The sequence below is a fragment of the Myzus persicae genome, unplaced genomic scaffold, assembly GCF_001856785.1.
Source record: "Myzus persicae strain clone G006 unplaced genomic scaffold, MPER_G0061.0, whole genome shotgun sequence".
NCBI lineage: Eukaryota > Metazoa > Arthropoda > Insecta > Hemiptera > Aphididae > Myzus > Myzus persicae.
Window position 1 is genome coordinate 181,940 of NW_019101887.1, and position 14,745 is coordinate 196,684.

Genomic DNA, 14,745 nt, shown 5'->3' on the forward strand with positions numbered 1-14,745 from the left:
ACATACTTATTAAAAAAAAATTAACAAAAATCGATTAAAAACTAAATTTAATTTGTTCGAATATTTCATATTTTCACACATTAGTAATTTCTTAAATATGTAGGAAAACCAAAGTTAAATAAACAAATTATAATTTTATTCATAAAAAAGTATAACTAAGTAAAATAAAAATCAACAGATAGATTTCATTAAGTATGGATTTCGTGTTTTTTTCTTATCATAAAACATTTTACAATACATGTTATAGTAAGTTGTGGTAGGTGTAATATACTATATTATAAAATTCTAATATATACAAATCTTGTGTCACAATGGAATATGTTTGTTACTAAACTTCTCCAAAACGGCTGGACCGCTTTTCATTAAATTTTGTGTGTATATTAAGTAGATCTCAGAGAGTGATGCAAATTATTTTTCATACCCCTAGGTGTAAAGGGTGCAGTGGCGCAGCGCAATTAGACCTCTAAAACGCGAGGTGCTAAATCTGTGAATGCATAACAGAGTTGTGGGGAGAGGGCAAATCCCCCCCCCCCCACGTCCCCTGACCTAAACCTACAATACTCGATAAATCAAAACTTTAAAATACATATTAACGCACTTCACATAAATAAATAAAAAGAAATTAATAATACTCTTTTTTACCACAATATCAATAACGCATTGGTACTGTAGGGGCTCATAAAAATAAAACAATGTGTCAGTGTTATGTGTATAATCCATACAGTATAATTAAACAAATTAATATTTTAGTTCTCAACAAACTACGTCAAATGATAAATAATTAATAATATAGTCTTATATTATGATTCAGCAATCTTTTTTTCTGGACTTTTAAGTTTTATTCCAGAATTTTTATTGTGTAAATTGTAGTAAGGTTAGTATTGTTTCCTATCCTGCTTATTGTTCCATGATTTTTTCTATTTATTATTTTTATCCATAGAATCACGGACTAGGATATGCTAGGGTACATGGCTAAATAACTAAATATATTTAGTCATGCTAGGGTGTATCTTAGTCTGTGACATAAATAGACAACAACTTTGTTATCAATTAAAAAATAAAAATAAATAATTACTAGAGTGCTTCACAATCGTAGACCTTATACTAAGTATAAAGTATACTTAGCATAAGATCTATGTTCGCAATACTACTAAAGCCATGACAAAATAGCACGAACCATACTAAGTATTAGCGGTACTAATATTCTACTAACTGTTACAACTGAAACCAGACAACCAGGTATGGATATAATTTGCCTACCCAGGTCGCCGTGTCACCGTGATAGTGTTTTTACGATATGCACTAAATATTAATAAATTAATATGACTGATTATAGTAGGTATATCAGATTTTGACAAATCCTTAAATTAAATAAATTTATTAAGATATGGTTTAGTTATTTTGCAATACTGTTGTATAGGAATATATTATTAAATATAACAGGTCTGCTAGTATTCTATAATATTATTGTGTTTCACTACATCTGTCATTCAACAAAATATAGTAGACGTCATAACACTATTAAGTAATTGTCAAATACATAACACCGTTGGAATATTAATTGATATAAATGTATTATTTGCACGCCAAGATGGAATAATATTGTAATATTTGTAATTAGTTAAATCAATTTTTATTTTTTATTTTTGATTTGGCATAATTTATCAAGGTCGTATTTGATGGGCCTATTTTTACTAGATGGTACATTGATGTATTTTAAAATTGTAATCATTAATTAATAATTAATGATATGATAGCTTCAATTTGTAACTTGCACCAATAGTAATTATTTTATTTATTTATCACTAGCCATTATAGGTACCAAACATGATTATACGATTACACTGAACAATTACATCATAATATAAGAACAATTAATTTTGACTCCCATCCCATATTATAAGAGTCACAAACATCAATTAACTGTATAATGATGGTAGATAGGTAAACGACACAACCATAGCTCGCTGAAAGGTCTAAAAATAATATTTTACTTTCTACACACCAATATTGTAATGTCCTTCTATAAAATAGTAGCACATTCATTGACTCTCTGTACACACACTTTGTACGAATTAAAAATATGAAACATCACTTTGTCGGTTCTTTATATTTAGATAATATCATCGTTTGTTCAGAATTAAAATAAATTTACAAAAAGATTTAACATGACCTTAGAGTTGTCATTTAGCTATATAAAATTACCTAAGTTTTAAAATGCAATGTTTTGTTTTTGCATTTTGAATAATTTTATTATTTTGAACATAATACTTATTAAATTAAATTTAGTTTAATATTAATGACAGAAGAGTCAAAACTCATAGCCAAACCAAAAATACAATTGTAATTTAAAGCTTAATAAAAAATTACTGTAAAATATAAATTACAATTTTCTAAATAAAAGTAACTAAAAAATTAAAACACGGCAATGTATGTCAAGGTTTCCCAACTTATTTATTGCCACGGACCACCACTTAAGAAATATTTTTTAGATCACCGACAACTTAAATTTTAGAAAAACTTAGAAGACCTTGAATAAGTGTTTTTTCAATTAATTTTTGGGGTACAAAAGAAGATTAAAATAGGAAAAAATATTTGACCATCGGATTAGAACCATTGCATTCGATAATGATTAACTATTTATCAATGTTGAATAACGTCATGAATTTCGAATATATTCTTCAGTTATTGTCCTGATTCAGTATCTAAGTTCAACATATTAAATCATTGTAGTTTTTTCTATAAACCGAAATATTTTGTATTTTGGAACAACTTTAGATTAAAATTTTTAAAACTAAATATAGGAAGAGAAAAATATTAGTACGCAGAAATCATATGTGTGGTCAATAATATTATATGTTATTTCAGAGAGTTTCAAAATCTAACTGATTTATAAGTCATACCATACATAATACTGAAATAGTTTATAGCTGGATCATTGAAACAAAATCTATTGCGTGGTTTTAATTTGAATTGTACTGTTTTTGTTGAGACAAAAAAATGATGTTCTTTCGGCGAGAAGGTTTAATCTATGTAATGTACTGACTTCGTTGCATAAAAACTAATAGCTTTATGTCTAATATAAAAGTCTAATAATAAATGATTGTGCAAATGGTTCGATTCGACGCTATACTCGTAGAAAGACACCCGTTGATATTTATGTTGAACCTATCCCCTTAAGCCTTTTTGAAATATATTATTTATCACTCCAAGTCTCCTTTGACGACGATATTTTCAGATCCGGTTATGCTGTCAGTACCTTCCCATTGCCCGTATATGGTATGCCAATGCTATATGCCTATATGTAACGTTATAAATTCCGAATTCGTATATTCGTGGAGTAATTATAATAACTCGACAACTAGGTAACTCCATTACTATATATGGGTACTAACATGTGTATAATATATATATATGTGTATTGTTTATACAGGCATACAGCTGGTAATCGTATACCGAACTTGTCAGGCGTGCTGTGACGTTTGTGAAATTGGCTGGGGGACTTTGTCCAATTTACATCAAATCAATTTCAAAATTAAGTAACCTATAAGTAACTAATTGTAATCGACATCAAACAATTTGTAACCAAACGGTATCCGAGAAAACTCAATTTACATTTGGGGGGAGGCCGGGAGGGGTTATACTTACAAAAATATTTTATACACTGCAAAAAGTAGACAACTCAAGAATTTAATTTCCATAGTTTGAAACAAAATTAAGATCTTATCTTTATTTGTATAAGTTTTTATCACATATATAAATAAATTATTATGCATTGAAAATGTGAAAACGATTCAAAAATGTTGGGCTATTCAAAAACAATTTTAATGATTATTAAAGTATATTATAGTAAAAGTTAAAGTACATATTTAGTACATTGGGCATTATACTGTATTTACCATGGTTACTGCTAATATTATAAACATGACAAATATAAATCCAAATCATATACAAAAATGTACGTAAATAATAATAATAATACGAATTTCTGTCTGATGTATTTACCAGAACTTACATTTTCTCAAGTATAATCCTCCCTCTCCCAAAGGGAAATGGAGTTTTCTCGGAAACTGTTTGGTTACAAATTGTTTGATGTCGGTTACAATTAGTTACTAAAAGGTTGCTAAATTTTGAAACTGGCCTGATGTAAAGTGAACAAAGTTGAGGAAGCAACTTCACACACGTCGTGCTGTGTGGTCGGCGGCCAAGGCGACTTTCGGTCAAATTGTTAACATTTCACTCGATTATAACTTATAAGACTTATTTCCATTTAAGTGTGTTTATTTATAACTTCATAGTACATCTGTTCACCAAAAAGACCGATGCTCTATTGCATTATATATATATCGTCATCACTGAACCATGTCAATATTGGAAAATAAAATACTATAGTTTCTATAGGTGCAAAAAATATATACAAATACTGAAATACACCTCATAGACCACACAAGTTTTTTTTTTTTTTTTATTTATTTGAGATAAACAATCTATACCTTAGGGGCACAATAAGTTTATATGGTTAGAGTAATTTACAACATGATACGCTTGACGTGAGAAGTCATCCACTAATGACACTCGATTGATTGATTTTTTTTTTTTTTATATTTTTGAATAATTAGTTAAACAACTGATGCTCAGTCTTTGAATTAGTTGAGGGGAGGGGGGTGAAAAAGTAGGTCACGACACCATTTACGTTTTAAACGTCTGGGTGGGTTTCCAGGAATGGAATGGACTGCAAGATTACGTATTAGCGGGTTGCTATTTGAGGAAAGACGATTGTGGAAGCGTTGGTAATGAGCTATAGCTTCTTCATGTACCAGTTTTATTTTTAGATCAGAGTGTATAGTGTGATTTGAGACGTAAGGAGGAGCGTTTAGAAGTTTCCTAAGTGCTATGTTTTGAAAAGTTTGTATTTTGTTTAAGTTTGATTTTTTTGCATTACCCCATAACTGTATGCCATAAGTCCAGACTGGTTTGATTAAAGATTTGTATATGAGCAGTTTTGAGTTGATATTAGTGAATTTGTTATTGTTAATAAATGTTTTAAGAAGGCGTAAACGAGAGTTTAAGTTTGTCCGATTAGACTTAATATGGTGGGCCCAGGTTAATCTACGATCTAAAGTTAGTCCAAGATATTTAACTGTTTGAGAGCTTGAAATAGGGATGCCATGAATGGAGACAGCTGGGCAGAGAGAAGGTCTAAGGGTAAAAGTACAATGCATGGATTTGGACTGGTTTATTTTCAACCGCCAGTTGGTGTACCATTCTTCCATGAGGGAGAGGTGATTTTGAAGCTGGTGGGAGGCAATAACCGGGTCATTATTTATTGAGATTATTGCTTTATCGTCAGCATAGTCGGCGACTAGCGTATTCGGGGAGGTTGGTTGATCAGAGGCGTAGATGTTGTAGAGCACAGGCGAAAGGATTCCACCTTGTGGAACGCCTGCCGATATTTTAGCTATACTGGAGAGGGTTTCACCTAAACGAGTACTGAAATATCTGTCAGAAAGATATGATTTAATTATCAGGAAGTATACAGGATGTAAAAATTTTTTCAATTTGAAAAGGAGCCCATGGTGCCAGACCCTATCAAATGCTTGCGAGACCACACAAGTAAAAGACATTTTCAGCAATGTACTTATTTATAGTATTATGGAATCACGAAGAAACCCAATATTTACCCAATAATATAGTTACGTGCCGGTGAATTAATAATCCCTGGGTAATGCATTATTGAATCTTTCATGATGATACGGGTGACAAAATAATTTTAGTGCTATCGATGCACTAGGTAGATAACTACTAAGTTAAATTGTTATACTGTACTTTATAACAGTTTAAATCGCGATTTAATGGAGCTTATGCAGACTGATTTTGGTTAGAGGTTATTTAATGTTTTTGAGATATTTTTGTGTATCTGATGCATAAATAGTTTTAAAAAAAATTCTAGACAGGAAGTGTGGGCTGAAAATGCATATACACATAGCGCACAATAAGAAGTAAGAACTAAAATACAAATGCACATACGAGTCATTTCCTGTTTAGATAAATCGTTTTATAGTTTTATATTTATGTCTATGTCTTACGTAGATATGGATACATCTCACCCGAAATCCTATGCTTTCATAGTTTTATCTTTAGACGTTTTAAAAAGATATACATTGAACGCATGCATTTTTAATTAAAATTCTGTATTCAAAATGAATACTTAAAAAGCGGACGACCTAAGACACGGGTTTGATCGTCGAGTTCTAGCAATTGCATGATCGCGTGTCGCGCATTATAAGTACCTAGAAAACTAGAGAACAAAATAAAATAAATTTATTATAATATTATACAATATACATCAATAATTATAGAGGTTGGCGCGTTGCTGGTTTTCGTATAGCCCGTCAAAGTTGTAAAACCCATCACATCTGTCATAAACTGCTGCGTGAGTAGTAATAATGATCATAAAAACCGTAATAAATTTGTCGCCATCCTTATTTATGTGATCATAAATACGGACGTAAGCGATTAGGTGATCAGAGACCATTATTTTAGTACAAATTATAACACATAACCATAATATTATATGATACGTGGAGTATAACAATATAATAATAAAAATGGAAGTATGTTTTGTATAATGATATCGTATGAGCATAGATAATATAATAATACATTTAATATTTAAATGTAAAATAGTAAAATAGTAAAGCGTATATATAACAGAAAAAATGCCAATCTCTTGTTTCATCCAGATTAAATATTTCAATAATAAAACAAAAATATGAAATATAAGAAAACCAATATAGGTAATATAATATTATAATGTTATGTACACCGAAGACTAAACTGACAATAATACCGAAAAGAGGTACCAAGATTTATTCCAATTAAGATATGATGGGTACATCCGTATTTAGATATACTAATTATATGGTATCAAGGTTAATAGATTATATTTATAGGCTATAAACTATAATTATAACTGTACCTAACTTGTATATATTTAAAAAAATAAAAAACTGAGTAAGTATATAAGTAAGCCTTTACATAGGTATATGTAAAAAATTGGTACTTTAATAGGTTATAGTGGCTATACGTATATTTGTTTCTCATAATATTGTAATTTATAAGAAAACGTTACGTAATATCTATAGTTGCCCAATGCCCAGGTTATCAATAATCGTCTTTAAGACCTTTTAATATTGCCCATGATAATACTAGCTATATTTTGAATTTCATGTGCTGGGTTGCATGAAAAATGTGTTAATATTAAAATGATTCAATAATATTTAATGGACTATTAGCTCACTATTGATTTATTAAATATTTAGTGATTTTTGCTACTTGTTGAGTTCAATCTGACAATGGTAGTGAATATCAAGAGCAACCACAAGGGGACTGTTGGACCTGAAGTACAGGGGCCAGGCTACTTTACGGGCCAGTTGAAGTGAATTTGTAATTTTTTATATTTGGTAACCTGGAATACTTAGGAAAAAGTAATAATTTATTAGTAATACTAATAAATGCAGTGTTATAAAATATTTTATTGAGGCCGTAAAAACATTTAGCACAAGGGCTCAAAATTTGAAGTTGGAGACCTATTTCTACCATAGGAATATCATTGCCAATACTTTTTGTGTTATGATTTTATAAAATAAGGAAGTAACCACGCCCACCTTGTACTACCATGGGAATATCGGATTTTTCTGTGAATGGGTGAAGTTGCAAATTGTTGCAAATGAGATACAAAATATTGGTGAAGGTTCGAGGTTGATACGACAATGTGGGGAGCTGCCCTCTCCTACTAAAAAAAAATATTACTTCAAAAAAATTGAGGTATCAATTAGTTCCAAATAAGTTCCAAAATATTGGTGAAGGTTTGAAGTCAAAAAGGCAATGTGGGGGGCCAATTTCACGCCCGTCATCTATATAGCTTATGTATTATATACATACATCTTTGTAAAGTAATACTTATCTATTCATTTAGTACATATATATATATTATATTATATATTAATATACAAATCCTTATATGAATATATGCATATATATTATGTATTAATTGCATAGTAGTATACTGTATACATATAAGAATAGGTGGATTTTCGGGAAAATTGAAGGGTTTTATTTATTTATGTTTGAAAATATGAGTTTAATTATACAAATATACTTGATTTTTTATTTTGTTAAAAACGTCGATTTAATTAATACAATTTAATGAAATATTAATTAATGAACTTAAAAAATTTGAATATATAATTATTAAATTTTATATGATTTAGACGGTAAATGTATTATTACTTTTCGGTATTTTAGACTCTCAACAAAAATATATTGTGGGTTTAAGGTCAACTTTTTTTAATTTCCCCTGACAACAATGTATGAGGAACCTTCTATTCAAATTTCAAGTTTTCTGACCGAGCGAATTTGCATCGTCGAGAATTAAAAAAAACTAATGAAATTCGAAATTTGCTTATGTCTATAAATAGCATAAAAACATTCAAAATATTTTTTAAATTGTAAGGTGCATAGAAAATGTAAGTATAAGCATTCGGTGAAAACTAATAATATGTAGTTGTTTTGTACATTCAAAACAATTCAAGATTTTACAAAGGGGTTATTACTTATTACTTATTATATAAATAACATGTTAACATTCCTCTTTGTATTTTTATAATATCGACACATCGTGATTCGTAGTTTTACAGTTCGCGCAGTTGTGCAATCATGTGGGTTGCAGATATAAAAGTCTCAATAAATACTATGACTATTTTTTAGTTTTTACAATCAGAATATTTATTATAAAAATAAATTAAAGAATTTCAAATTATTCGAAAAATGCCTATTAATTGTTCTGAAATTGAAATTAATTTTAATTCGACAAATTGTACGTCGATTAGATGTTATGATTTAACCGACTATAATTTTTAAAAAAAATGTGGGGTGGGTCATATTTTTAAGTAATTACGTACATAGAGTGAAAAAAATACCATGGTGGCAGGGTTGAACACCCAAACCCCCACCACATGTGCTCGCCACTGGAACACATAATGGCAATTTCATCCTCAATAGGCTATCGTACAAAAAGTTCCACGAGTCCAGTCCTAGGGCCGATCCCTGCGATACTCCGCATGATGTGACACTTGTCGTATTTGATGTCTTCTTCTCCAGCCTTAGTTTTCGGTTGTGTAAGTATAATTTTAATATCTTTACTTCAGATATTCTGGTAAGCTTTTCCTCACCGAGGACTCAATGATTTTCGGCTATGAAGCTGTGTTAAATGCGTTTTTAACATTCGGAGTAGGTAACCAGCCTGAGCCTTACCAGTTTCTTCCCAGTCCCAACTCCCAGTATTTGCCTCCACCAATGGTTTCTTTCTCTAAGCGCTGTGCACTAGTTAATAGCACGGTTTAAAACATATTTTAATGTTTATTCAAATATATTTTAATTCCTGGTTTACCTATAGGTCTATAATCATGGGTTTAAGAGGATGCTACACCCGCATGTGCTGTCTCCCGGTCTCCGTCTCACAAACGTACAACATAATATTATCAAAAACTTTTTTGTGCGAAATAAAACCACTGAAGCTGTCAACCAAATTTTCACACTGTAAACAAGAGAACATTTACTGTATCAAATCGTTTTTATTTTTTCGATATCACAAATGCAAGCAGTTATTCAAGTTTGAAAAATTAATTTAAAAGCAATAAGAACTTACTATATTATAGTATGTTTGAACGAGAAAAATGAACTTTTTTGATAAGACTGTACGAACGTTACAGTTTCAAAATCTGGCAACACTGACCACGCGACACAGATAATAATAACACAATATAGAATAACTGAATAACATTTTAGTGTATTTATATTATGCCCCGCGATAACCGACAACTGTAGAACCGGACGGACGTGATAGCAACACTACACGATTATTGTACTATTATTATTATGATCTAGGTATATTAAATTTAAATATAATACCTATCACGAGTTCACGACATTATACAGTATAGTACAGTAGTACACTACTTAGCTGGGCACAACAAACGATTATTGCGAGGACAGACCTGTTGACGGCCATTGATACTAGTACCCTTGTAATAATTATTATTACTTCACTGGTTGTACGTCTTTACTCTTTACGGCTATTCGGTGGTTACATCTAACTTTAAACGAGTTTTTTTTTTCATGAGTGACATCGAACGCTTTAGAGATGTCAGTTTCGACTTTCAGGTGAGTTTTCCCCACGAATGATCACATTATGATGTTTCGTCTTCACTCTGTTGTTATAATTATTTTTGCTGTCGTTGTTTTCGTGATTGTGTAACTTATTTTTTCTCGTCCACAGCAAAACCGACGAGTACGGTTTCGTGCGTCCTGACGATTTCGATTATGTGGAGTATGAAAAGTTCATGTCCGCTTACTTGAATATACTTACTAGACGTTCAATGAAGTGGGTTAGCCTTTTGATTTACAATTCACAGCTGAAGAGAAACGCTAAACTAAAAAAGTTTGTACGCTCAGGAGTACCATTGATTCTTAGGGGACCGGTTAGTTGTACATCAATAGATATAATACTTTAAACTGTTTGTATGGTCTTACAGTATGCAACTTACTCGCATGTTTTTTAGACGTGGATATCTGTCAGTGCAGTGCAGGAGTTAAAGGACAAGTATGGGCCAAATTTGTATAAAGAAATGCTAAACAAATCTATTAATGAAGATATCAAGAATATAATCACAGTTGATGTTCCACGAACATATCCAGACAACATTTTTTTTCAGCCAAATTCTGAAAATCAAAAAACATTATTTAGGATACTATGTGCATTTGCAGCATGTAATCCAGATGTAGGATACTGTCAGGTATATTTTAACTTTTTATGTAATTTAGTGCTCCTAAATTTCTTCACTTGCCTACCTATAATGTTTTTTGAAATTATTTTATTTTACTATATATCTACTTGTCAGGAATAATGATTAAGTGTATCTTTAAATTTTAAAACATAAAGAACAGTAAGCATTTCTAATTAGGTAATCTAAGACAATTGACAGTTTACTTTATTAACATTTTAATTTAATTTAACTTCATTAAACTACAAAACAAATCAAAAAATGCAAACAAGTAAATTTTATTCAATATATTTATTAACATATAAAAAGTAAAACTACCTATAGAATTAAAGTAAATTCAAGCAAAAAATATCTTTATTAATTCTAATAAGTAAGTATAGTTAAATAGCTCATTAATCATTAACAATAAATATCCAATACCAAAAGAAGGAGTTTTGAGTCCAAAGGTAACTATTAAGAGTATAATAATCTCTATTCAAGACCAGTTGACTTTAAATTGTGTCTCAAAATTTTTATAATGCAAGATTGTTGGTACTTTTTGGTTATCGTACTACATTGGCCGATGGTGGCAACCAGGAAATACTAGTTCTGTCATCATACTGAATGGTATTTTAAATAATCAAACTATCTTGTGTTATAAGTATGACTTCTTTATTTTATAATGTATTGATTTAAAATATAAAATAGTTTATACCATGTATGTATTTTTTAGTAAAATATGAATACGAAGTAAAAATATTTATGAAGAGACTTGGAGTTCATAATGAATTTTATAATTTACGTAAATCAAGTTATTACTTGAATGTTTTTGTTGCCAAAGAAATGCATGTACCAACCTATTATGTAAGAATCTAACATAGACTAATGAGCACCAGATTGTATTTTATTTTGTTTCTTGGTGAAGCACCATAGGCGCTCAACATTTTGAGTATGTATATTTCTGATGGATTCTCATAATATGTTTAAATGAATTTTATTCTTTAAAGAATCATGGAAAATAATAAGCTGGCAGAATCAGGATATTCACTTTACATAGGTGTAACAGTGCTAAGTATGTATTGATATTTAACATATGGATAGGCAATTTTGTCATCTCTAAACATACACCTTCAGCGGTTTTAGGCCAGTATAACAAAGATAAAAACCAATGTATTTCACTTCAACAGAAGCATTTAAGCGATAAATAAACGTAACATTTAAATAAGAGAGGAATTAAATGTATAACAATGTTACAGTTAACAATGGTATATTAGTATTGTTGTGTTGTCTTTACAGATTTATATATAATGCTATTATCCATAAATTTAATATCAATGGGAGTATGATAACGAAAACCGTGATTGCCGCTGGAGTACAATAAGTGAAAAGTACCAATATTTTATTTTATATAATATTCAGTATTCTGTAATTAAAAAAATGTGTTTTGATATTTTTTTATTAATTTATTAAAGAAAAACCTGGCTTATACCCAGGATGCATAATATTATATGTTAAAAAAATAATAATATACATTTATATTATGACAGTTGATAGTAAAAGATAATATAATATAATTAAACATATTAAAGACTACAGTATTAAATAAGGAATGATTAACTGTCATTATTTTAGTTGGAACACTCATTTGTATACTTAGCCCTTAATTTACTTTAAGATATAAATTTCATACAGTGATAAAAAAAAAATTGTGTACTACTTTAAATCAAATATTTGTGTAGGCAATTATATGTTTATAATTATGACTCATTACTTCACAACATTTTAAGTTTAATAAACTAAATTACTGTCAAATCAAATAAAAATTATTTTTTGCAGGGTTTAAATTACATAGCTGGTTTATTGCTATTAATTACTAAAAACGAAGAATCTTGTTTTTGGTTACTGAGAGTATTGGTGGAGAATATACTACCAGACTATTATTCTAAGACAATGGATGGTGTCATTGTTGATATTGAAGTTTTTTCACGCCTAGTAAAGTAAATAATAATATTTATTATTTTTTATTATAAATTGTGTGTTAAACAAAACAAAATAATGTATTTGTTCATTTAAATTATACTGTGAACCTAATTTGAATTTTTTTTTTAGAAAAAAATTTCCTGAAGTGTCTAAGCATATGACTGATTTAGAAATGCCGTGGGCACTAGTTGCTACTAAATGGTTTATTTGCCTTTTTTCCGAGGTTTTACCAATTGAGGTACTAAATTGAATATTGTATAATATATTTTACTATACTATTCCGAAGTATGATTTTGAACAAGACTTTCCATTTTACTCGTTTTTAATAAATATTAAATATTGATGATTGGCCACCTCTTTTTGTGTAATTAAAATCATTAAATCAGCTTTACTTCCACTTTACAGCCATTCTTTTCTGCTTTAAATTTTGACCTATTCAGTGTCACCACTATTCTAAACAGCTCATCAGTCATTAAATATTATTAAAGCAGTGCTTCAATTTATTAATTCTAACTGTTTTGGTATTAAGTACTTTTCTTCAAAAGAAAGTCTACAGTTAAAGGGGAATAAATATTTATTCTTTTCATTCATATTTAATCATAGATATTAATCATTTACATAAATAGTTAACATATTAAGTGCTAATATTTCTATTTTTATACTTCTAACTTTTATTTAGTTTTGCCTGTGCTCTAGTAATGATAATAATTTCATTAAAAAAAAAAATTTATCCGCCCATTTATTAAAATTAAATTAAATTAAACAAAACCCTTTAAACTGAATTATTTTTCTTTTATAAGAAATATAGGATAATTATGTGTTTATTTAAGTCTGATATGTATTTCATATTATTACAGCTTAATTTTTTTTTTAGACTACTTTGAGAGTTTGGGATTGCTTATTTTATGAAGGATCTAAGATTTTATTCAGAGTTGGTTTAATGTTGGTAAAACATTATAAAAAAGAATTGTTGGCATGTGAAGACATTGCATCATTGGCAGAATGTTTCAAGTCAATTGTTCAACGGCCATTTCCTCTAAACTGCCATATATTCATTAAAGTGTGTAATTTGTTGATGTTATATTTATGTATACTGTTAAAGTAAAAATGAATTTTTTTTTTTTATTAGCAAATGTTTACAGAAATTGGATCATTACCTATGTCTTTGATTATTGATCTGCGCAAACAAGTATCTGCGGAACGTGATGCTGATAAATCTACCTTTAAAAATAGGAAAGGCTGAAATTGTATAGCTATTAATTATTATAAGAGCTTTTGAAATGTTTGTACAAGTTCTAGTCATATTATATTTCTATGTTGTAACATGTGGCCTATATTTAGCATTTTGAAATCAAAGTTTTCAATAACTTATAAACTCAAATGTATAATTTTATAAGTATTATAATAAACTGTAAGCAGCACTACATAAATTGGTACCTATCTATGTTTGTTATAAATATGTTCTGTTACTTAAAATCATTTCTTGTTGGTTTTTAATGTTCTTATTGTATGCATTATGATCAGTCTGTGGCTGTGGTGTTTTATACAATGTTTAAATAGCCAAAACAATCTTTTGTTACATTTAAGTTTCAACTATTTCAGCAATACAAGCCGTCTTGTAATAATGAGTAAATGAAAATTTAAACAAACTTAAAACAAATGATTTTGTATTGTAACATATTTTTCTCTATGATTAGTGTTATTTTCGAATTTTTATAACTTGTATCTCTAAGAGCTAAAAAATGACATTTATTTTTATCAAATAATCTGAGTATTTTTATATACTTCCACTAATGGATCGATGTGTGACTAAACATATCTGTACAATTGTGTAATCGAAATGTATCAGTAATTATTATTTTAAGTGTTTGCCATAATATTATAGAGATGTTATATTTTATATACAAAAATAAATTCAATTTGATATGATTTCATCGTTATT

At 29.1% G+C, this 14,745-nt stretch overlaps 1 protein-coding gene and 1 long non-coding RNA gene across 3 annotated transcripts; one reads left to right on the forward strand and one right to left on the reverse strand.

The window, feature by feature from the left end:
* Positions 1–8,817: 8,817 nt before the first annotated feature.
* LOC111030696 lies at positions 8,818–9,815 on the reverse strand. The gene is made up of 3 exons (XR_002604124.1): positions 9,710–9,815; positions 9,452–9,598; positions 8,818–9,384 (listed from the first exon to the last, which is right to left on the reverse strand). It is a non-coding gene; the product is annotated as an uncharacterized LOC111030696 (long non-coding RNA).
* Positions 9,816–9,882: 67 nt separating this feature from the next.
* LOC111030695 (growth hormone-regulated TBC protein 1-A) lies at positions 9,883–14,347 on the forward strand. Of its 2 annotated transcripts, none has more exons than XM_022310343.1 (7): positions 9,883–10,224; positions 10,340–10,541; positions 10,623–10,856; positions 12,660–12,820; positions 12,933–13,041; positions 13,678–13,863; positions 13,946–14,347. In XM_022310343.1, the coding sequence occupies exons 1-7, from the start codon at positions 10,205–10,207 to the stop codon at positions 13,970–13,972; spliced, it is 939 nt and encodes a 312-aa protein (XP_022166035.1). In that variant the 5' UTR covers positions 9,883–10,204; the 3' UTR covers positions 13,973–14,347. The 2 variants fall into 2 exon arrangements, with proteins under 2 accessions (XP_022166035.1, XP_022166034.1); XM_022310342.1 differs by having other exon boundaries at positions 9,886–10,224; positions 13,933–14,347.
* Positions 14,348–14,745: the final 398 nt, after the last annotated feature.

Excerpts from the sequence above, each read along its gene's own strand:
- LOC111030695 (XM_022310342.1), top strand. The coding sequence starts at position 10,205 with ATGTCAGTTTCGACTTTCAG. Across the intron at positions 10,542-10,622 it reads CATTGATTCTTAGGGGACCG|ACGTGGATATCTGTCAGTGC; the intron begins GTTAGTTGTACA and ends CATGTTTTTTAG. Across the intron at positions 10,857-12,659 it reads CAGATGTAGGATACTGTCAG|GGTTTAAATTACATAGCTGG; the intron begins GTATATTTTAAC and ends TATTTTTTGCAG.